The sequence below is a fragment of the Schistocerca cancellata genome, chromosome 3 (assembly GCF_023864275.1).
Source record: "Schistocerca cancellata isolate TAMUIC-IGC-003103 chromosome 3, iqSchCanc2.1, whole genome shotgun sequence".
Classification (NCBI taxonomy): domain Eukaryota; kingdom Metazoa; phylum Arthropoda; class Insecta; order Orthoptera; family Acrididae; genus Schistocerca; species Schistocerca cancellata.
The window spans coordinates 42,507,605-42,532,898 of record NC_064628.1 but is presented as its reverse complement, the minus strand read 5'-3'; the positions used below and the strand labels follow the sequence as shown (position 1 = coordinate 42,532,898).

The following is a 25,294-nucleotide window of genomic DNA, read 5'->3' as shown; positions in this document are numbered from 1 at the left end:
AAAGGATGGTCCAGTTGTTTCTGGGCCACAGTTCGTCAATGGCCATTCATGCAGACAAACAACTTGTCAGTTGTCATGCCCACATAGAATGAAGCACAGTGGTTGCACCTTAGCTTGTCAGTCACATGACTAGTTTCACAAGTAGCCCTGCCATTCCCCTATAACTCAGTAGCACCCAGGACTGGAGCAACTGAATTACATTCTCTGCCAGGGTTTCCACTACCTCTCATCCTGCCCTGAAATGAGAAATATCCTGCCCCCTCTCCTTCCCACCCCTCCCACAGTGGTGTTCCGCCATCCACCAAACCTACACAATATACTTGTCCATCCCTACCCAACCCCTGCTCCCAACCATTCACCTGATAGCTCATATCCCTATAATAGACCTAGATGCAAGATCTGTCACATACATCCTCCCACCACCACCTATTGCAGTCCCATCACGAACATCACCTATCCCATCAAAGGTAGGGCTGCCTGTGAAACCAGTCATATCATCTACAAGCTACGCTGCAACCATTGTGCTGCATTCTATGTGGGCATGACAACTAACAAGCTGTCTATCCGCATGAATGTGCACCGACAAACTGTGGCCAAGAAAAAAGTGGTCCACCCTGTTGCTGAACACGTTGTCCAACACAACATCCTTCATTTCAATAACTGCTTCACAGCCTGTGCCCTATGGATCCTTCCCACCAACACCATTATTTCTGAACTGCACAGGTTGGGAGGGGGGGGGGGGGGGGGGGGGGGAACTCTCCCTGAAATATATGCTGCGTTCCCGTAACCCTCCTGGCCTCAACCTTCATTAGTCATTGTCCTCACCCATCCAACCCTTTGACTGTTCTCATTCCAGCACTACATAGCCGTCATTCCATTATTACTTCCCTCCTTTTCAGTTTCCTCCCCCCCCCCCCCCCCCCCACCTCTTCCCTGCACTCTGTCTAACCTCCCAACTGCATCTAGCTGCTCTCTCTCTCTCTCTATCTCCCCCCCCCCCCCCCCCCCCCACATTGTCCCTATACACTTCCTACCAGCAATTCACTGTCCCCCACCCCTACCCTAATATCCCTCCCCTTCTCCACCCCAGCCTCCTCCTTACCCCACCCAGATGCTACTCCCATCATGCACTGCTGCTGCTCTTCTGTGTGGCTTCAGCTGTCAGAGACTGCAGTCATGTGCGTGCGCGTACGCCTGCATGTCGTCTGTTTTTGACAAAGGCCTCGTTGGCTGAAAGCTTATTTGTGACAGTCTTTTTGTTGTGCCTGTCTGCGACTCAGCATCTCCGCTATATGGGAAGTAGGAACTTTCCTTTTCATAATATTCTTACATTCCATCTTGTATTTTCCATTGTTTTATTTTTTTCTGATGGCTTTTCTTCAATCCTAACCCAATGCTGTTTTCCTTTGTTACTATTTTCCAGTGCATTACTATAGTCAGTGTCCTACCTTCTTTCTCTTCTTTTCTGTGTTTCTATTGTCGCCCTACAAACCACACTGCATGCTATAATTATGAGCTACACTGTATCGACCATTTTGGCCATACACAACAGAAGGCTACAAGATCACTGTCTGTTGGTGCAGCATCTCGTGTCATTTACTCCTGCTGATATCATTAAACCTATACCTTCAAACTGATCACACTTCCTGTGTCACTCTCCCGTATTTTTGCATGCTCTTTCCCACACTTTTCCGGTGCCACACGATCTTGTATCTCATCCTACGAACTCCTCCCCAAACCTCACCCTTTTTCCGTTCTATCCCATTTCACACCCACTAACTCCACCTCATTCAGTCACATCTGCCATCCCCCTTCTTAACACTTATCTACCCTCACGACCTGCTACCCACAGTAATATATTTTTATTGTTATTTATAGGTGACAGCTCTCATTGCAAGCAAAGATTATCAGTTTACACTCAGTTTCTCGAGATGTATTATCAGCTTAGAAATACAATGTTTATTCCTTTCTATTAATGGTTCAGTATACCTCCTGCATGAATTTTTGTAACTGATGTACGGCACCTATTTGCACCCCAGAGCAAATCTAATGGATGCAGAAGACGCAAGATTTCCTTCTGTTCTTTCAGTGCACTCACTGAAGCCACATACTACTTGATTCATGAACTTTGGTGTGCACTTTTTTGCAAGTCTTTTTGCAGGTTATATTAAATGTTTCTAACTGTAAATGCTCTTCCTTTTCTTCCTCAAGTAAACTGGTGCAGTTCCTTAGACATTCAGAAAGAATTGGGTTTAATTTGTTCTATGGATTTCCTGATTAACATTTTCTCTAGCTTCCAGGCGGTTCATTGTAGGCAGATGCTTCCTAAAATATTTCCCCTATCTTTGTCCAACTGGCCTATTGCTCCACCCCTGTTGTAAACGTTTTCGTTCCTTTGTTCTCACTGTTCATTGTGGGGATGTTATTCTTTTTGTGAATCTTATTGCATTTTATCACCTATTTGTGTACATTACTTTTAGAGGTTTAAGTGTTTTAAATTTCCTACATGCGAAGTTGCTGTCTCTAAAAGATAGCCATTGTAGTGAGTTATGAAATAAAGACTTTTATCTGCATGATTACTCGCTTTGAGGACATTTAATGTATCTGTAATTAGCTGAATATTTCGAGGCTTTGCTATTTATTTGTAGTTTTCTTCTTTTGCAGGTTCTGTTATATTGCTCCTGTGCCTTTTTATATTTGCTGTTCATTTGATGCGAAAAGCACACAGATTAGAGGAGAGTAACAGTGACTATACATTATTAAGGTAAAATGTTGTAATATCATTATTAAATGACAGTGAAAAACAAAATAGTTGCATTCAGTGGAACGTTTATTTGAAAATTTCCAGGCTCTTGGAAGTACATTCACTTTTACGAAGTGTAAGCACACCGAACAAAAAATTAGAATCCCCCATCAGGAGATGTCACGTTTATATCACGTAACACTGCCTCTAACCTTTAAAAACTCCTCAGTGGGAAAGAACAAGTTTCTTCTGTTGTGTCATATCCAGCTAAAACCACATATTGATGATTAGATCACATTGAGTTACTAACACACTTTCTACAAGATTAAGATCTTGTGATTTAGTGGGCCAGTTGAGGTGTGATAGCAGCATTAGTTTGTCTGCACAAGTAAGACAGATGGATTGCTGCACTGCCCTGATCACAAATGGCTGCCCTCCAAGGCAGAAATCCCAATGCGGCTGAAGTGAGCCCAAAGATGGCCCACTAGCAAAGGTGGCAAGTCAACAGGAATGGGCTTTGAAGCAGAAGTCTCCTTGTTGGTGGTGGACCCCAAATGTCCTGGTGGCATCTTGCAAAACCATGTCACCTGGTGTGGGCCTCTTTGTGGGTGGTTGTGCTAGTCTGCAATCCTTTTGGCTAATGATGGTTATTTGCTTGCTTGTTGTGCTGAGGCATTGCTTCAACCACTTACATCAAAACAAGGTGGTGGCAAGAATGTGTGGCAATTGGCCTGCCTTTGCCATGATCAGCCCACTTTACTGCTGCATCAATGGTACCACGAGTGTTGGCCCATCTCAGCTTGCAGTGAGGAAACAGGCTGTGATAGTATTGCTGTATCTGATGCGATGCTGCTGTAGTTCTGCACCTACTGGTGTCCACAGCCTGTTTGTGACATCTGCGGCAGTGCTTCTGTTTACTTAGTAGTGCCAAACAAGTGTTGACAGTGCCACACATCACAGAACTACATCTGGCCTTAACAACACCCTCCACAAATTGCTGTTGGAATGTCTCATTGAGCTGTTGATGCCTTCCATCATTTGGGGGGGAAAAAGGTGAAATGGGGCCTTGGCAAGCCACACTAAACACATTCAGTCAGTTACTGACTGGTTTCTGTGTTTGGACCTTGCATGATATGCAACTATAAGTGTCCATTGCGTGCAATTCCCTTCACAAAGTTCACTCGGGAACTGTTTGAGGTTCACTGATGGCAGCAATTTCTGATGGGTTTGAAACACTGGTCTACGGTCAGTGCCAGTTACAATCTTGACACGATCACTGTTATTACACAGTGTTACGTGATGTCAAGTCATACACCAGTCATCATACACATATTGGACAGCCTGTGTTGATACATCAACAAACTGGGTACTTCATTCATGGTGTGATCATGGAAATGTCCAAACACAATAGCTCCATTGTGCCATTTCATACAACTGTCACATACATGTCACTTCACTGCCATAACATAAATCAGCAATGAAGGGTCAAACGGCTGCCTGGTACCAGTTGTAACCCATTTACAGTACACCAAATGGACTAATGTGTCCTTTTATGGGGAGACTGATATTTTGTAAATATGCAGTAGAGGAGGAGGAGGAAATGTCTGAAATAAGTGATTAAAAAAAAGTACATTGATGAAATGGCAGAATGACTAGACAGTTAATGTTTTCTGCATCTCATCTCTACCACAACACGGGATTCTCAGTATTGTACGGACTTTTCCCCATTGTTGTTTGGGTTGTAGATCAAAAGGTGGTATATTTCATTGTGGGAGTTGCTTTCGTGGCAACAGTCTCTTAAATTGGATTCTGTCATTTTTCATCATTTCACACAAGTGAAAAATATTATCTATTACAAGGAGGCTCAGTGACTGTCCATAATGTACTTTCAGGAGGTGATTGCTAAAAGCACATAGTGGCACATTCACGATTTTATCAGAGCCACACCTCAAGGTGCAATTACATGTAAGGATAGTCATTGCCAAAGACCAGGATGACATCAGCTCAAGATGGTTGGTACATTTATTATGACAAGGTGGTGGATTTAAGGTCTCCGCCAGGTTGCAGTTGGGCACTTGGTAGTGCTAAAGAAAGTAGGTGGCAGCACTGATTGCAGCGTCACAGGATAAGTTCATCTAGGCAGAATGGTTTGTGGTTGTAGTGGTGGCCATTGCCTGTTGCTGATCTGGCACAAGTGCGTGGCTAGCACAGGGGCAGTGCGGATGCAGAGCTGTTCATTGTTATGTTAGTGAGCCTAGTTACTGAGTCATCAGTGATGCAAGAAGGCACCAGGCAGCTGCTTCAATACGTGCCAGCCAGTTGGCCTCCTATAGGTTTATTTTCCAGCATATGGATCATGGTGATACAGGGTCCACAAGAGAAGTACTGATTTGGAATAACGGGACAGCATCAGTTGTACTTTTAATTTTAAAGATGAGGACCATTCTTGGTCCCCAAAGGCCATTATCCAGTGGCTAAGTCAGACATCCTGAGAGAACACCATTAGGGTATGAAATCAGTCATGGTATGTAACATAAAAATAGAAGTGGAACTGGTGCTGTCATTTTAATAGGATGATCAATTAAAATTTTCTCATTGATAAAATTTATAATATTGTAAACTTATGTTATTTTCATCAGTGACAGGGAGGCCTCAGAAGGATGGGTAACAAAATCACAGCAAGAATGTCATCAAGCTGATATCCAAAATTTAATTCAAAGTGAAGAGGAATAATTTTATGCACTTTGTGAGAAGAAAAATATGAATGCTTGTACACTGATGTAATGCTTTTTGCACAATTCTATTTTTACAATAAAATGCCTTTCAAAAATGATGTAGTAATTTAACTTTGATATATAACAGGGGCGGGCAGGAATCCGGCACTTGCACGCGTGCAGTTAACAGGTGTTCTGCGTGCACACAAGGGCAAGCTGGCCACCCGCTTATCTCCCCTCCCCACCATACCTTCTGTCCGCTCCTTCCTGTGCAATGCATTTTGTTTCCTAGCTTGCTTTATTGAAGGAAGGAATAAGATTAGTAGGAGTGCTTGAAAGATATCGTGGTTTGAAAGAGTACCTATTACCTACGATACGTTTTATTTAATTATCACAGGTGGAGTGGAACAAAATTTCTACATACAAACGCAAACAGTTACTTAAATTTTCATCTCTGATGTTTGCTCTTAACCGACACCTACTAATTCAGCAAATGGTTTTCCAGCTCTCGCTATATTAAGCGCAATCTTATAACTGTACATACCGCTGGGCTATTATTATTGTCGTCCTGAAAAACTGAAAACAGTGCTCCATAAAATGGTAAATCAGTTAGATGAGAGACATGGGGAAAGAAAGTCGCAGATCTCTCGTGACAACAGCGACTATGACAGATTCATCTAGTATTGTCAGATCGCTCTTCTTAAGCTCAGTCAATTTCCCCATCCGCTCAGAATCCGACAATAAATTGTACTCGTCCTTGTGAAAATTGTTATAATGGCCTTCAATACCAAACTTCCGCTGACCAGCGAGAATACTGCCACATATTAAACATTTCGAATTTTCACATTTTTGCACAAAGAAAAAAGCATTCTCCCATTACTTTTTAAAAGATAGCAAATCTCCACTTCTCCGTTTCCTTGTTTCACTCTGCATTTTCCGGTTCTTGAAATACAACGTTCACTGTGTAGTGGTCGCTGCGCATCAACGTCCGCAGCTTAGCCTGGCACTACACTGCCGCAACCTGCCGGCTGTCGCCACTGCCCCAGTCGACGATTGCACGCGAGCAGCACACGTGCAGCGCTGTGCACTCATGAGCCGCGTGCAACGTTTTCAGAACCACAGTGTTGGAAGAAATAAAATTAATGGGATACTAACTGGGGAAATCATTTAAAAAATCCAGCTAAGGGGGGCCCAACAGGACAGACTGACAGGGAAATCTGCATTAAAACACTTACAAACCAGCTGAGCTAAGAATGAACTTAAAAAGCACAGATAAACAGAATGCAAAGAAAATATGTAAGAATCTGAAAAATATAAAATATCTGCAGAAGGGGAAATTATATTCCTTAATTCCTGATCTGTGCCTGACCCTTAAAGATGGAATAAGTATTAGTTAATATTAGATTAAGGGAATAGGAAATTCACAGTTAGGCATTAGGATAGGCACAAATTTCAAGAAATACAGCAAGTGTTGTGTTTAATATATATTAAGATTTTGTGTGTTAGATTGGATATGGCAATAAAAGATCCACCCCATTGTTACTGTAAATCATCTGTTACCACAATGTTATATAACTTATAAACTATATGGAATGCTAAAAAATTAAATTACCTGACTAGAGCATTTTCTATGACTGGACTCACTTTTGATGAGACGGGGGGAAAAATATGTAGGTATTATGAATGAAACAGCAAGCAGAAAGCCTAGTCTTAGTAAAGAAAATGCTAAGCATTGCTTAAAGGAACCTAACCTAATGATATGAAACTTTGATGGGAGAGGGAGGGCGGGGGAAGGAGAGCGATGGAGAAATGAATACAAGAAGATAAAATAGAGATGAATAGCAAATGCACACAGTTAAAACAAAATCTTAAGCAGGGCTGAAGAACACACAATCGCAAAATGTACATTTCTGTCTTTTAAAAACTAAAAGTAAGTAGAAAAATGGAAAAACTGCAAAAAGTACAGAATGTGAAGAGGAGTCTCAAATAACAAAGCCATTCCTCTGCTTATATTGCTTCATTTTTCCAGTGTTGTAATCCAGTGGTCAGCATGTTTGTCATGTGGAGGACCCAGATTCAGTTACTGGTACCACCTGAATTCTTCATCTGTGGAAGAATGGACTGCAGTGAAAACCGGTTGCAGAGCTACTTCAATGAGAAACAGCAGCTCTAAGATTTGGAAAGTTGGACACAGTGAGGAGAGCATACAAATGACACCACTGATCAATCAGCATTGTGTGACCTTTAGGGCTTTATTGCAAGTTTTCTTCATCCCTTTGAGTTTCTCTGTCCCGATTCCCTCAGAAGGTCTTCAGAAGATTTCATTTTTATTTCACATTTGTATACCTAGTGTCAGTTTTTATTTACAGTGCAAACATTGATATCATATTCAGCTTTCTGTTTAAGAGTCCCATACTGTCAAAGATCTTCCTTCTTTATCATATGTTTCTTACACCTATGCTATGCCACAAAAGAAAGCCTAAGTATGTGTGCATGTCATTGTGGTCCACACTAGTTTTACCACACTCTTCACATTACAGTAAATCACAAAGTAGATGCAATATAGTTTTTATAAAATTATGCAGGATCACAAAAAACAACCTGATAAGATTAGAGCAGGGTAAGGAATGCTGAACCAAACAAAATTTTCCAAATGTCATAAATGTACTGTTGTGGAGCTGTGACAAAACGACAGCCAATGAATGAAGAGTTTTCTGAAGTTCTGTTTGTTTACTGTACAGTCTTACGATTAAGTTGCTGCTGTCAGTGCTTCCACGGTGTTAAGTTTGTAGTGAAGTTCAAGTCAGGGATTTCGAGCATTTCCTATAAAATATGTGACCCGAGTAAAAACATTTAAAATTTCATTTCTGATTTCTGTTTCATCAGTGACTTAGTTTACACTTACTGAGTTGATGTTTCTGTTAGAATAAAAGTTCATTCATGCTCTCTGTGAATCAGCAAAAATTAAAACATGTTGACTCCCTTACTGCAGTGCAGTTTCTGCACTACAGCTTAATATTTTAACATTTACCTAGTAACCATCATAGAAAATTTGTCCAACGTAATCAGACTTGGATAGGAATTTAAAGTGTGCCTAGCTTTCACTGTTCCAAAATGCTGAAGCAGTCACTCCATTCTTTGCACTCTTCAAAGTGTCTATTCTCTTGTTCAGTTAATTTCTTCAGTAGTAGTTTTGAAGGATTATTGATGTACTGTTTAATGGTTCGTCAGCAAGGGCAGCGAATGCCTTATAGAAATTATGTTGTTCAATTAGAAGTTCAACAATTCAATGTCAGTCCTATAAAGTGACAAGGTGTTTACTGACGATCCTGGTAAATCACTTGAAAAAACAAAAGTATGTATGTGATATGCAGAAGAATTTGAAACTCAATTTCAGCCTATTATCTAGAAACTATTTTCCCCAAAACTTTCATTTTCCAACAGTGTTGCAGAAAATAAGAAGAGTACAATGTTATGCAATTACTGTTACAAATGTTACACACACTGATGCACAAATAAATTAAGTTCTTGGAATGGAATAAAATAAAAGTATTTACATCACTGAAACTCTTAGATTAATGCACTTAGTCAATGAAATTCCAGTGCCTTGATCCCATCTCGAGAATGAGTGTTCTTCAGGCCTGCAAAATAGTTGTTAACCCCAGCTATCAATTCTTCGTTTGAAGTGAATCTTCGTCCACCAAGAAAAATTTTCAGTTTTGGCAAGAGATGGAAGTCTGACAGAGCAATATCAGGTGAATAAGGTGGGTGTGGCAATTCATACCTTAGTTCACGTAATTTTTCCATGGCAATGGCACGTTTCTGATCCAGCGATAAGTCGTGGCACCCATCTTGCAGATAATTTTTTCATTTCTAATTCTTCAGTTACTGTTATATACCCTTTCAGATTACATCTGGCAAGTGTGAGCAATTTCATGTACTTCAGATTAGTGATCCTCCATGACCATTTTGTGCACTTTTGCAATGATTTCTGGAGTAGTGACACATCTTGGACGACCACTGCGTGCATCATCTACTAAGCTCTCCCTACCAAATTTAAATTCATTTGTCCACTTGGCAACAGTTGAATATGAAGAAGTAGAGCCCCCAGTGTATTCTGGGAATCAGCATGAATGTCCTTTGCTTTCATACCTTTCTTTACGAAGTACTTAATCACTGCTCGAATGTCACCGCCAAAGCACTTGACATGGCACATGTTTACAGGCAATAGTCCATTGAATATCACATGAACAACTTGTTGCGCTAGTGCTGACCTCTCGTGTTGATTCCGAGAACTTTTCAAACCACCCTCGTACATGGACCCAAACATGGTCGGAATATGTAAATGACATTGTATTTCTGTGTGCCTGTGCCTGTATACTGATGATACAGGTGTACAGGGAAGTTACACCATCAATGCAGGTCTGTAATCATGGGAATCATTCTACAGGAGGATGAGCATGGTTCATCAGTCTGTACTGTTACGAAGTTGTGTTAATAGGAGGGGGGATTAAAGTAAAAACTGCAACCTCACAAGTTTATTTGATCAAAACGAAGTAGTCAGGAAATGTGCCACAATCTCCACTGGCTGAGATTACAGGAACTTACTATCAAAAGTTGAGAGTAAGTTCAAACACACATGAAACATTTCTCCACCTCACGACACTTGTCAACAGACGGATCAATCAATCTTGTGCACTATTTGGCTAACAGTAATGCTCGATATCATGCACTCTTCATAGTTTTTCCCCTGTACGTTTCTGTGTATAATGTCTATCGGCAATAAATCAGTTGTGTTCAGTAACAGACTAACAGTTCAATCTGGAAATACAATGCAGAAGATTATCTTTTAGAATTTCTTTTCAGTTTGTGAGCTATTTAAAAATCAGTGAGCCATGAAAGATTATGGAATTTTAAGTTTTAACATGTTGGTTGCGGTGCAGCTGTTCGGAGCCACAGCAGAAACCCTTACTGATATTTAGAACTGTATCTTTCCTTGCAGCAAGTTTTAAGTGACAAGTCCTGGCGTACTCCAGCTGCAGTCACACTAATTACAAGCCTTGTAATTTCATAAGGCCCATTTACCTGTTGTCAGCGATACATAAAAGTATGGCAGTTTTAACAAAATTTCTCGTTTTTGTTTACTGTTGGTAGCCTTGACAATTTGGTATACCTTCATTTTTTATTTATTTCACACACAAACAAGGTCCATCAATCAAAATAAGTATCTTAAAGCCAGCACCTACTATTTAAATTGGCTGCAGATCAGGTCACAGGCTAGTACCAGATCCATCTCTAATTTTTGCTGAATTTCTGGAGGAAACGATTAACAGTAATGTATCAAACTACCTTCTGAGCAAGATATGCACGCAACCTTAACATAAAATGTTAATGAAAAAGGGGGGGGGGGGGGACTTTTTGGCTGTGTATTTTGCACACTCAGTAACCAGTATATGTCTACAGAACAGAGTTAAGTATTTAGACAGTTACAAAAAGAAAACTGAATACGTATTTTAGTAACTATGGTGATAGTTAAAATTGAGACACATGTATCACTCGGAAATGTTTAATGCAATAAAACTAGTACTGCTTACACTAACTGTCCATGATGTAAAAGAGTCATGCCTGACTGCATGTCACAGTTCTTCAAATTTCAAAATTGTGCCGATTTGCATTTTGGCCTTCAAAATTACCGGTAGCATGAACAATATCCATTCCCTGGCCCACATTTGCCTTTTGGCAGCTGATGTTTCATTGAATACAGACTTTTGCCTTTTATGTCAGGTGAATGAATGTACCCAAATGAAATTCACTGTACGTTGCTCCAAACCTACAATCTTGTTTATATATAATTCAGAAGGAATAGGTCAGACCTTCACGATAGCCTCTTACCTGTTGGGTAAGACTAAGATTTTGTTTTGTCAGTGTGCTGTATAACTGATGTGTGACACTTGCTTATCATCTACAGAGGCATGAAAGAGTTTGAGACATCGGTAGAGAATGACTTCCATTGAAATCTACTTCCAACCTGATTATGTTTTGTCTTTTTTTGTGAGTTTTACAGTGTTGTGATATGAAACAGGCTGTCATATATTAGAATCTTTTAAGTATCTTTTAGTAATATTAAATGAGAAAGGCTGTTCTGTCAGGCAGAGTTGCCCCACTGATACTCTATTAATGTCAACACTGCCAGTCCTGCAGTTGGCACATGTAACAGAGTAAGGGAGTAAATTTTTGTAAGTGTAATGAACCACTGAATAAAAGATTACAAAGAGTAAAATCAAAATAAAATTTGCATCCTCATTAAATCTTCATAAAAATATACACACATAAGCAATGAGATAGGAGCCTTTAAATTTTATTATACTTATTCACTCATTTGAACATATACATCTGCCATTCTTGAATTTCTTATTTTAAAGTACTTCTTACAAATGTTCACTGCATTTTTATTTTATTACTTAAAACTTTGCACTTAACTGCTGCTATCAAACTAAAGAGAAAATACTTAGTTCCACTAAAATATTAACAGTCAACATAGAAAGAAGTCTTGTTTCAGTTACATATTTTTCACTAACTTTATGCTACACAATTACATTTCACAATCTTCAAAAATGATCCCATTATTGTATTGTGATACACAATGCAAGGTAACTGAATCTAAAACTTGTTCTCATACGACTTACATTCCTGAGTATCCTTGAGTTATTACAGCTTTCAGTGGAAAGTGGAGACAATTTTACTTGTTCTGGAGAGTTTAGCAAAAATATGTCATGGATTAGACTGCACTTCTTACAGATCAACAACTAAATAATACAGCAACTCTCACACAACACAAAAGAAAAAGCGATCAAAAAAATACATATAACCTATCAATTCTATTAAATTGGTGTAAAAACATTAGAAAATAATAAATTGTCTGTTAAGGACGTCAGTGATTCAGTCTGTTATATATCAAACCACAATATATGACAATACAAACAAAATATTCTGAAATTATGAATCTGAACAACTAATTCCAACAATAAAAAACAAACATTTAATACATACGAAATTCTCTACATCTCACTTTCTGAAAAGCCTATGAACAGTTTATATTTTTTGTTGTTGATATGATTACTCATTCTACTGATACATAATTCCTATTGTTCCTGGTAAATAAAAAAGTCCATGTAAATTTGATACATAGATATCTCAGACAGTGTACCCAACTGTCAATATCAAGAAACCTCATATGAATATGGCAGATAAGGTAAATCTATTGTGAGGATGAAGAAAGAACAGAATGTAAGACTTGAAAATGCACAAAGTAACTCAATATGAAACTTTTTTCTATGACTAAGGAAGAATGTAATACAAGCTGAGGCAATACAACAAAGATAGGGGTTAAGTTGCTAGTAAAGCAGAATTGAGGCATTTAGAAAAGTGCAGTAAGAACATGAAACTGCACTAAGATAGGTTACTGCATACTCAGCGTATAAATGAAAGCACAAAACAATATGATAGCTAGGAGAAACTGACATAAGAGGTGGAAATTCTTCAAGTGAGAAGAAAACATACTTTTATTACTTACTTCTGACAAACGGTCACAAATATCATTTGTTGAATACACATTTATTTCTATTTTCTTGTTTGATGTTTCTATCTTTACTTTCTTCTTTTGGTTTTTAAATGGAGGACTGACTTTTCTATTATATTAATATTGATATCACTATGAAATCTGCAACTCATTACAGATTTCTGTTGTTTAATAAGATTAAAACTAACCCGCAAATTTGGGCATTATATAAAATTAAATCCTTAATCTCAAAGGGAACCAAACATTTCTTTTAATATTAAAGTTTTCTTTTTGCAGTGGAAATAACTGACATAATTTAAACACAATCAAAACAGTGCAGCATAAGTCCAAAAGACAGAATAAAGCAACTGTCACACAAAGAGTATAAATGCAATCCACAATCAGATCTAAAGAGTTCACGAAGAGTAACAGTATTCACTGCAAAAGGGCTAACAGCAGCTGCAGCACAAAACCCTAGAACACAGAGAGGTTATTAATGCAGGAACAATTGATACTGGAGAGTGAAGATAGCATCATGGCAGACTGACTGACAACTACTATGTTAAATATGGATATTTATTTCTAAACAAACAAATACAGAATTCTACAAAATACCTTAAAGATAACCTTCCCACAACACATGTTAATATAATTTGTTTGAAATAGGTTCTGTGCACCTTCTTCACACTATTTGTTCTGGTCCAGTTACTTTTAAGACCTAGTGGATCATATAGAGAGTTTCTGAGTGAAAAGGGAGGGGAGGTTGTAACAATGTAAGTTCTCTCTTTTATTCTCCAGAAGCACATGTACACTAAAATTTCACTAAGCAGGTTCTGAATAATCATTATTTTGTTAGAAATGTCAAGATAATTTGTACAGTTCCAACAATGTCACAGTGAGAATAAAAGCTGCTACACATACTGTTTAAATCGTAATGAGAAACAACATTTCTGGGAACAAACATGAATAATTTCATTAATTATGCCACATTATTGTTTTCTGGAAGCAGCATCTACAAAAACTAACTGGTGCCAAAAGAAAGACAGACATATCCTATATAAATTACTAAATAAAGGACAAACGTAGAAAATTAAGATTTTGGTAAGTATTGATCAAAATGGTGTAGCTGCAAACTAAGAACCAGTTCAAAAATCTTGTATGCCAAGTGCTTTCCTGCGTGTAACTTATTAACATCATGAGCTGCAGATAAAGTCATTTAATTGCCTGACCAGTATTTCGGCACAGAGTAGCATCCGATACAGACATTATTATGTTGTATATATGATATGACTATGTTTGTCCTCTGTACCAGAAGTTACTGACAATGGGTTCTATGTCCAAATACCAGTTTCACAATTAAATATTTGACATGGAACTCATGGTGTTAATAAGATGTTCTTCAACAACAACTAGGAGAGATTCATCCATCTGACAATCATGAAATTACCTTGGATTGTTATTTGTAGATCTTCTATAGTATTTTCTGCAATAGCTGATACCTTGGCTACAACAAAGGTACAAAGATCTTGTGTGTTAATTCTACGTTGTGAAATAGGATACAGTGTTACTCGCCACATAGAGGACGTGTTGAGTGATAAGACAAGCACACTGGAACAAGATTGCTTGATATTATCCCTGATTATTAGCTGTTAATTCAGCAGTCTTCTTTCAATGTGTGTCTGCTCCTCAATGCCACATCTATGTCAAAAGTAGCAATGCACGAGGTGAGATTGGAAAGTTTTAAGAATGGATCTGCTACTGCTTACTGGTTTGGCGGACAGGTATACGGAGGGTGGGGGTGAGTCATTACCTTGTCCTTGAACACCCTCTGACAGGAAACTGTGTTTCCTTTATTCAGTTCATTGTGGCAGCTGGTTGAGTGCGGATCTGTTAGGGCTTGTTGCCGGAATCTGTCAGCATGATAATGGATGTAAAAACAAAGCAACAAGTTTGTGTGAAATTTTGTTTTAAAACTGGGAAATCAGCCTTGGAGACGTATGAACTATTAAAAACAGCTTTTGGAGATAATTGTATGAGCCAGTCAAATGTTTCTGTCTGGTTCAACAGATTTAAAAAGGACTGCGAATCATTTGGAGATGAACCACGGTCTGGCCGTCCTTCCACCTCAAAAACGAATGAAAATGTTGTGAAAGTTCGCTACTTAGTGCGCTCTGATCATAGACTTACAATCAGAGAGATGGCTGATGAACTTCATTTAAGATTCTATGCAGTTCAGTCAATTTTAACTGAAGATCTGAACATGCGCCGAGTGTCCACAAAATTCATTCCAAAAGTGTTGTCAAGTGACCAGAGACAATACTGACTTGAAGTGTGCCAAGAAATGATTAATCACACTAAAAATGACCCAATTAGTTAAATAGGGTAATGAATTGTGGGTATATCGATATGATCCTGAAACCAAAGTGCAGTCTTCACAGTGGAAGACTCCAGGATTACCACGACCAAAAAAAGCACGGCAAAGTCGGTTGAACGTGAAGACAATGTTGGTGATTTTTTTTTCCTCGATGCTACTGGTATTGTGCATCATGAATTTACCCCTGGAGGACAGACAATTAACCAGGAATACTATAAATGTGTCCTTCAGAGTTTGTGTGAAAAGGTGCGGAAGAAAAGGCCTGCATTGTGGAAAGACAGGAGTTGGGTGCTACACCTTGACAATGCTCTGGCTCATAGTGCCTTCTCCATCGTTGAATTTTTGACCAAATTAAAAATTCCTGTGCTTCCACAACTGCCATATTCCCCTGATCACACAGTAGCAAGTAAGTACCACCATATTACAAGCCCATTCTTAAAACTTTCCAATCACACTTCATATTCTCTTTTTTCATTTGTTGTATTCCATCCCAGATTTTCCACTGTTTGTTCCTGTGCTCATTCTGCTACCTATGTGACCCCTGTTGTAACAGGATATCCTTCATAACGGAGATCATAAATCTGATGTGGAGTCGACATTTGTTCTAAAACTTCTCTTTATTGATGAAATGTGTAATTTTGGTTATGGCCAATTAATGTACACTTAAAACTGCTACTTTTTCTGCACTACAACACTACCTGCCACTAGGTTCTACATCATACTGTTCAATAGCCTCTGCTCAACAGTGTAACTGTCGGTCAGATCTAATTGTTTTCAATGCTAACACAATGTTACATTCTTAAATTCTCAGACCACGTAGTGCTTCACAGACGTCAGTGATGCCTAAATTTTTTTGGGACTTGAAACCTGAGTCAAATACATATCTATTTCAAGAGTCTTCTCCATCACTGAGCCATTGGACAACAGGAATGCAACATGCATGCTGAACCGGTAAACAGGGTATAGATGTCTAAATCAACACAGTTCTTGATGTGCTGCGTGTCCTGACTTGTGTAAGGAATAAGAAGAGATGCCACAATTTACACAAGTCTGAATGTCAATAATCCAAGGTTTATCACTATGGGGTGAAGAAAAATTGTAAATGTTGTGCAGTCATGAAATTCAGATGATTTAGATGCCTCAGTGAAAGGTGGAAGTGAACGTTTGACACCAAGTGAAAACCATTTCATACGGCAATGACTTGACACCACAATCAGTAGAACATACACCACTTGTGCCTCTAAACTCACAGTGGCTAGTTAGGTTACCATTTAATGGTGGGAAGAGCAAACTTGGTTGAAAGGTTATGTTATTTGAGCCACTTGACAATTGGAAGCCCAAGAAGACTTTATTACTCTTTACCTAGAGTGTTTCTGAGAACACCTAATACTCCAAATAATAGTTTCATTTTCAGTATTCCACCAGTTGCTCACAGTCATCTGGTCACAAAGGCAGAATTGCAGGTTAAGTACCCTAGAGACCAAAACTTGGCACAAACACAGTGTTTCCTAAGCCCTGTCACTTATTTAGCAAATATATAATGTAGACTCTGCATGTGTTCCACACATAATCATTACAAATTGCAGTTTACATTGGTAGCAGCACTAATAATTAATCAGTGATGGACTTTGTGTTGGAGCCCAAAGAAAAATTTGAGTTTGGAACAGACATGTTATAGAATTAAGAGGCACTACCAAATACAAATGCCTGTCCTTTTGCATGACATTGTTATCTCAAGATGGAGACCTGAATTGAACCAGTAGACCACAACACTAGTCATGAGATTAAGTGTGAGATACTGCTGTACTTCAATTGGATTTTTTTAAAAGGAAAGCTCTACTGTACTGGGTGGTTATAATTAAACTTTTCCTCAGAGGTTGAAAATACCACTTCAGTTGTAAATTTCTTTTATTATTACAGGACCAGTGTTGGGCACTTATAAGCCCACCTTAAAAGAGCCTGAAACTGGTTGTGTAATATTGAAAGAAATTTACAACTGAAGTGGTATTTTCAATCTCTGGTATAATGCTCAGTTGCGGATGTTCATCCAACAGGATTGTATGGGGTGCATCATTTCCATGTGTCACAGTGCTACATTCCAGTTCCAAGCATGAACACCAGGTGTCATGATCAGTCATCGTGATTCATAGTCTTACACACCTGACCAGTCACAGTGCACTTGTTGATGTGTCAACATGAGCTTGAACAAAAGGAGCAGGGCATTAGTGGTGAAGCTCTGTTATCAAAACAACAGTAATGCTGCATCTGCACCTCAAGAATATTGTCGGCTTAAAGGATTACGGAAGGGTCCTCTTTCTCCACCTGTTGTGCGGAGATGGTGAAGTTCGAATCGACTGGAGAACTGGGCATCGCTACGTGGAGAGGCCGATGACCAGTTGCACCACAGGTGGTTGATGAAATTGCTGTTGCTATAGCAGACAACACTGCGTGTGATCTCTATTGTCAGGCACTGCATGTGCTATAACACGACAGTTGCACGACCTGTGGTCCACTGTACGGAAGGTACTTGAACCATTCTCAAATGATATCCATACGAGATCCATATCGTAAGCACCTTTCATCACAGGACGCACAATGACACATTGACTTCACTCTCCACTTTCTAAAAAGTATTGAAGTAGTTTCTGTCTGGCCCCTTCACCTCCAGTCATTGTGCATAAAGTGCCTCTGTATGGTGAATGTGTCACAGTATGGTGTAGCTTCATGGCTACGTTATCATAGGCCCAGTCTTTTCTGAACAGGTTGGTGCTCAAGGACCAAAGATGTGCAGTGTGATTTGCCAGTGTTAATACGATATATTTCGCCAGCATGCCATATCCGCCCTATAGGAGAGAGAGACTTTGAACTCAACACTTTTCATGCAAGATGGGGCCCCACCTTACATTGTTCATGACATTAAACCTGCTTGTCCAAGACACATTTGGAAACAATCAAATTATCAGCCAATCATTTCCAAATGCTTGGCCAGAACGATAACCTGATCTCACTCCTTGTAATTTCTGGTTGTGGGGCTACCTGAAGGACAGGGTTTACCAGGGGAACATTCACGCAAGTGCTGATCTGAAGCGCAGCATATCAAGAGAGGTAGCCAGCATACCTACGGACATGCTTCATTCTGCTGTGCTGAATGCACTTCTGTGCTTTCAGACTCTTCTGGACACTGATGGGTGCCATAATGAGCTCCTTTGGTAGCAGTAATGGTACCGGTATGTAACGGTATTATGTACAATAGCAGCACATTAAAAGTGTTTCAGTTGAATCGATTCTCCATTATTTCTCTTCCCCATGTCCTTGACATTAATTGATACCAACTTTCGTACTCATATGGTAATTACTTTCCGTGTTATGTGTTAAATAGGGAAAGTTTAATTATAAACACCCAGTAAATCAGAAAGAGAAACACTTACTTCTAACTTATAACATACTTTGATTTTCACATTACAGACTTTTCAGGTGTTAATTGCTCCAAACACACCAATTTTCTTTCCCTTATGACTGTGGAAATGGAGCTACACCTCACCATTGTTTGGTGCCATAATTGTCTCCCAAACTGCTGGAATTTATTAAGAAGCCTTGGACCAACACCACAGTGTTGGTAGAATCCAAAATACTCTGTACTAATATATTATTAATTTCCTTTATCATCTTCCAAATGTGTCTCCCCCTTCACACAGACCCCCATCCCACAAAGCGCAGCCCGCTCAAGCACCTATTTAATATCTGACTGATCCTCAAATCTCTGAGACTTTAAAGTATTTTTTTTTCCCCTGGCATCAGTACGGAAAAGTCATGACAAAATATAGTGACTTTCCTTACATTATCATAAATGTCATTTTAGTTACACACACACCAACAAAAAGTTAGAAGACTCTAAAAAGTAATATGCTATACCATGTATTAACTTCTCAAAATGAGTAAGCACGTAGCAGCTTCAAACTTCATATAAAAATTAAATTCTCTTTCCAATCTGTAACTTTTTTTTTTAATTTTAAAAATGAATTTGAGTGAAGAAAATTATTTTTAACCATGAACCAGAAAAAAAGAAATGAAACAAGACAAACCAGGACTTTCCACTCTGGAATTTCAAGAGTTCTGATGGTTTTAACTTGCTAATCTTTGTAAAGTATCTACTATTCACTTGTTTCCAGCAATACCTACTGTGTGTACACGTTATTCTCTCTTAAAATATGGAAATGAGAAATCAACTAATAAATGCTACTTCAGAGATAAATGTATCCAGATGAACATTTTATCAGAGATAGTTTGAAACAGCTTTATTTTCTGCATATAAATATTGAAAATGTACTGAATTTTCAATTACCAGTATTGCATACCATATGGCAAAGCCCAATTTCAAAAGATAATATGTGTAAGAACTTGTTGCATGAACACAATGACGTATCAGTGTGCTCAATACTCTGCTGCCACATCAATTATGGGTGGCTGACTGGTCTCTATAAAGCACCATGTAATGCAAGGTAGGATTAAGCTGCAGAACCTAACATCTTAGGAGAAAGAAACACTTATACTTGTCTGCTACCTTAAGCCCACAAAAGTTGATGTATTCACTATATTTACAAATGACAACTTCTGGAAGAAAAAAATCGAATTTCAAAAATCTTTTTTCAGTGTTATATTCACATGTTAAGGGCTGATAAGGTTTTGCTAGACTGGTCAAATATTGCATCTGCAAATAAGCTGCTCTGGTTTCTTTTTTAGTTAGCACAATGGCTGATTCCCTTCAATTAAATATTAGAGGTAGATAACTTCATACTCAGTCTAATACTCCTATTTCTTTTTCACACCACAAAAAGTCAATCCATCCATATTTGCCAAAAAGTTTTAGCAAAAAGACATAACCTTTCAAAAGACAGTTACACATTTACATGTGAGTGAAAATCAATTGCAGAAGTTGAATTCTATCTGGCAACTAGAACAATATTTCCAGAGTCAGTACTGTAGTGTTTAAATGACCAACCAGAAGTGGAATTGGAAAACTTGTTTACAAAATCTGGTTTCAGAAGCCCCATGTAAACATAGTGGATGCAGACAGTAACATGGCAAACAAAGTGGTGGATGTTTTCACACACACACACACACACACACACACACACACACACACACACACACACACACACACGTACGTCTGGTCTTAACCACTTCCTTTACGACTCTGCCAAACTGTGCAACCAAAAACATGGTAGCTGTTACTAAGCTATTTTGTGTTGTGTATTGTTCATTGTTTTCCTTTCCTATTTTGAAATGAGTGAAAAGTGTAATCCTGGTCCACTATAGAGTTCAATTAGAGCCCCCATAACACCAAAAGCGATTGGCTCCATCCCCCCTGGCAGTCATAATTCTAGTTTGTTTATGCTTAAGAATGACTGCCCATTTATAGTGTCCACACTGACTATAAACATATCAGGAAAAAAACTGTTTAAGGTTTCGCAAAAGCAAACATTCCAGTCAAAAGGCCCCCCAATCATCAGTCTTTTAACAGTCAATTTCAGTGCCTTGTCTTCAGGCATGTAGCATGACAACCTTTCCAATTTCACACACATTCCAAAAATATTGTTTACCTTTTTACTTTCTTGAACCAGAACTAGCAGATCCAGCAACAATAGCACAGCCAGCTGTGAAGAGTGACCACATAAGAATTGCAGGATCAACTGCTGTTGCCAATTTCCTTAAGCGGTCCAATAGCATTTTGAGCCAAGGTATCACAGTAGGTTCTTTGCGAGAGTCTGTCAAGATTTTCACATTTCGCAGATATTCAAGAAGAGGAGGATGATCCCGGGAGAAAATGGGAAAATATTCACCAACCCGTTCTCGTGTCCACCAAGCTGAGGCTGACCTGAAGGAAACATATTAAGTATTTTAGTGCCTGGATACTGTCATATTTTCTATTTTAAACATAATAATCAAGTCACTTTATATTTAACATCAATTAATTCAAGGTGTTAATAGAAACAGTACAATAATTTCTCATGTTAAAAACGAGACATATGATTATGATATACTTCAGCAGAATTGCTTTGAGACTGCCAAAATTCAACTCTGTTAAAGCCACAAGTTTTTTTCCAAACAGCTCCAGTCATTAATTTTTTGTGCGAATTCGAAATATCAGACATTATTGACAGATGTTTCGAATTTGCTCTAAATTTTTTTTACTCCTTCCTGGAACATATACTTAGCGTTTCAGGTAGAACTATTTTAATTTTCAATAGAAACAATCTAAAAAGTTTGCTGGCACTTTTAAGTTAGTATTTAGGTAAGCACCGTCTCAAATACATGTGATTTTAGTCAAGTGATTCCTCAGCAAGTTGACGACAGGGTGATGTGGATACATGACAGCAAAGTCTTTAGCACCAGTATGAAAAGGTTATGAGATGAGTGGTGGTAAAATAGAGTAACATAACTACAAAACTTCAACAACAATTAAATGTAATAATTTAAAAAAATTGTGCACACACAGAGAAACACAAAAATTGTGTATTGTTTCAGGCATAAAACTTAAGGACTAAAAAAGGAAGATGCGGCGGGAAAATTAAAAGTTAATTACTGAAAGATAAAAACAAATAAATAAAAATAAAAAAAAAACCACCTCGATGTTAACAAATTTCTCTTCTTCAGAAACGCTTTCTTTGCCATTGCCAGTTTACATTTTATATCCTCTCTACTTCGACCATCATCAGTTATTTTGCTCCCCAAATAGCAAAACTCCCTTACTACTTTAAGTGTCTCATTTCCTAATCTAATTCCCTCAGCATCACCCAACTTATTTCGACTACATTCCATTATCCTCATTTTGCTTTTGTTGATGTTCGTCTTATACCCTCCTTTCAAGACACTGTCCATTCCATTCAACTGCTCTTCCAAGTCCTTTGCTGTCTCTGACAGAATTACAATGCCATCGGCAAGTTTTTATTTCTTCTCCATGGTTTTTAATACCTACTCCGAACTTTACTTTTGTTTCCTTTACTGCTTGCTCAATATACAGATTGAATAACATCGGGGAGAGGCTACAACCCTGTCTTACTCCCTTCCCAACCTCTGCTTCCCTTTCATGCCCCTCGACTCCTATAGCTGCCATCTGGTTTCTGTACGAATTGTAAATAGCCTTTCGCTCCCTGTATTTTACCCCTGCCACCTTTAGAATTTGGAAGAGAGTGTTCCAGTCAACATTGTCAAAAGCTTTCTCTAAGTCTACAAATGCTAGAAACGTAGGTTTGCCTTTCCTTAATATATCTTCTAAGATAAGTTGTAAGGTCAGTATTGCCTCACGTGTTCCGACATTTCTACAGAATCCAAACTGATCTTCCCCGAGGTCGGCTTCTATCAGTTTTTCCATTCGTCTGTAAAGAATTCGCGTTAGTATTTTGCAGCTGTGACTTATTAAACTGATAGTTTGATAATTTTCACATCTGTCAACACCTGCTTTCTTTGGGATTGGAATTATTATATTCTTCTTGAAGTCTGGGGGAATTTCGCCTGTCTCATACATCTTGCTCACCAGATGGTAGAGTTTTGTCAGGACCGGCTCTCCCAAGGCTGCCAGTAGTTCTAATGGAATGTTGTCTACTCCCAGGGCCTTGTTTCGACTTAGGTCTTTCAGTGCTCTGTCAAACTCTTCACGCAGTATCGTATCTCCCATTTCATCTCCATCTACATCCTCTTCCATTTCCATAATATTGTCCTCAAGAACATCGCCCCTGTATAGACCCTCTATATACTCCTTCCACCTTTCTGCTTTCCCTTCTTTGCTTACAACTGGGTTTCCAATTGAGCTCTTGATATTCATGCAAGTGGTTCTCTTTTCTCCAAAGGTCTCTTTAATTTTCCTGTAGGCAGTATCTAGCTTACCCCTAGTGAGATAAGCCTCTACATCCTTACATTTGTCCTCTAGCCATACCTGCTTAGCCATTTTGCACTTCCTGTCGATCTCATTTTTGAGACGTTTGTACTCCTTTTTGCCTGCTTCATTTACTGCATTTTTGTATTTTCTCCTTTCATCAATTAAATTCAGTATCTCTTCTGTTACCCAAGGATTTCTACTAGCACTACTCTTTTTACCTACTTGATCTTCTGCTGCCTTCACCACTTCATCCCTCAAAGCTACCCATTCTTCTTCTACTGTATTTCTTTCCCCCATTCCTGTCAATTGTTCCCTTATGCTCTCCCTAAAACTCTGTACAACCTCTGGTTCTTTCAGTTTATCCAGGTACCATCTCCTTAAATTCCCACCTTTTTGTAGTTTCTTCAGTTTTAATCTACAGTTCATAACCAATAGATTGTGGTCAGAGTCCACATCTGCCCCTGGAAATGTCTCACAATTTAAAACCTGGTTCCTAAATCTCTTGTCTTACCGTTATATAATCTATCTGATACCTTTTAGTATCTCCAGGATTCTTCCATGTATACAACCTTCTTTTACGATTCTTGAACCAAGTGTTAGCTATGATTAAGTTATGCTCTGTGCAAAATTCTACCAGGTGGCTTCCTCTTTCATTTCTTAGCCCCAATCCATATTCACCTACTACATTTCCTTCTCTTCCTTTTCCTACTGTCGAATTCCAGTCACCCATGACTATTAAATTTTCGTCTCCCTTCACTACCTGAATAATTTCTTTTATCTGATCATACATTTCATCAATTTCTTCATCATCTGCAGAGCTAATTGGCATATAAACTTGTACTACTGTAGTAGGCATGCGCTTCGTGTCTATCTTGGCCACAATAATGCGTTCACTATGCTGTTTGTAGTAGCTTACCCGCACTCCTATTTTTTTTATTCATTATTAAACCTATTCCTGCATTACACCTATTTGATTTTGTATTTATAACCCTGCATTCACCTGACCAAAAGTCTTTGTCCTCCTGCCACCGAACCTCACTAATTCCCACTATATCTAACTTTAACCTATCCCTTTCCCTTTTTAAATTTTCTACCCTACCTGCCCGATTACCGGAGATCTGAATGGGGGACTATTTTACCTCCGGAATATTTTACCCAAGAGGACGCCATCATCATTTAACCATACAGTAAAGCTGCATGCCCTCAGGAAAAATTACGGCTGTAGTTTCCCCTTGCTTTCAGCTGTTCGCAGTACCAGCACAGCAAGGCCGTTTTGGCTAGTGTTACAAGGCCAGATCAAGTAACTTCCTGGCAGATTAAAACTTTGTGCCCGACCGAGACTCGAACTCGGGACCTTTGCCTTTCGCGGGCAAGTGCTCTACCAACTGAGCTACCGAAGCACGACTCACGCCCGGTACTCACTGTGAGTACCGGGCGTAAGTCGTGCTTCGGTAGCTCAGTTGGTAGAGCACTTGCCCACGAAAGGCAAAGGTCCCGAGTTCGAGCCTCGGTCGGGCACACAGTTTTAATCTGCCAGGAAGTTTCATATCAGCGCACACTCCGCTGCAGAGTGAAAATCTCATTCAAGGCCAGATCAGTCAATCATCCAGACTGTTGCCCCTGCAACTACTGAAAAGGCTGCTGCCCCTCTTCAAGAACCACACGTTTGTCTGGCTCTCAACAGATACCCCTCCGTTGTGGTTGCACCTACGGTACGGCTATCTGTGTCGTTGAGGCATGCAAGCTTCCCCACCAATGGCAAGGTCCACATCTTCCCTCTTATCACCACATAAAATGCATTTGGTGTGCAGTAGTTTGCAGGCCACGCCATCACTGATTAAGGTGGGGTGGGGGGAAGGCCCTCTTGCCAGAGTAAAAAGCTATGCATTAGGGAACAGTGCTCAATTTGGAGGCAGTTCAGGGCCACTTCATGCCACAGGAGAGATTGCTACGAGGAACACCAAGGCCAGATAAATGGCTTCATCAACAACAGCTTATTATAGGACACTAGCATCCACAGGTGGGAATT

The 25,294-nt window shown here is 39.1% G+C and overlaps 2 protein-coding genes across 2 annotated transcripts in view; one reads left to right on the top strand and one right to left on the bottom strand.

The window, feature by feature from the left end:
- Positions 1-5,558, top strand: part of LOC126176881 (ectonucleotide pyrophosphatase/phosphodiesterase family member 5-like) — a 29,128-nt gene extending 23,570 nt beyond the window's left edge. The window contains exons 5-6 of the mRNA XM_049924081.1: positions 2,665-2,764; positions 5,383-5,558. Of these exons, the coding sequence (XP_049780038.1) occupies positions 2,665-2,764; positions 5,383-5,476 (194 nt within the window). The 3' untranslated portion in view covers positions 5,477-5,558. The remainder of the gene's footprint in view (positions 1-2,664; positions 2,765-5,382) is intronic.
- Positions 5,559-11,794: 6,236 nt separating this feature from the next.
- Positions 11,795-25,294, bottom strand: part of LOC126176880 (lipase maturation factor 2-like) — an 89,893-nt gene continuing 76,393 nt past the window's right edge. The window contains exons 11-12 of the mRNA XM_049924080.1: positions 20,990-21,264; positions 11,795-13,489 (exon numbers count right to left, since the gene is read on the bottom strand). Coding sequence (XP_049780037.1) covers positions 20,994-21,264 — 271 coding nt within the window. The 3' untranslated portion in view covers positions 11,795-13,489; positions 20,990-20,993. The remainder of the gene's footprint in view (positions 13,490-20,989; positions 21,265-25,294) is intronic.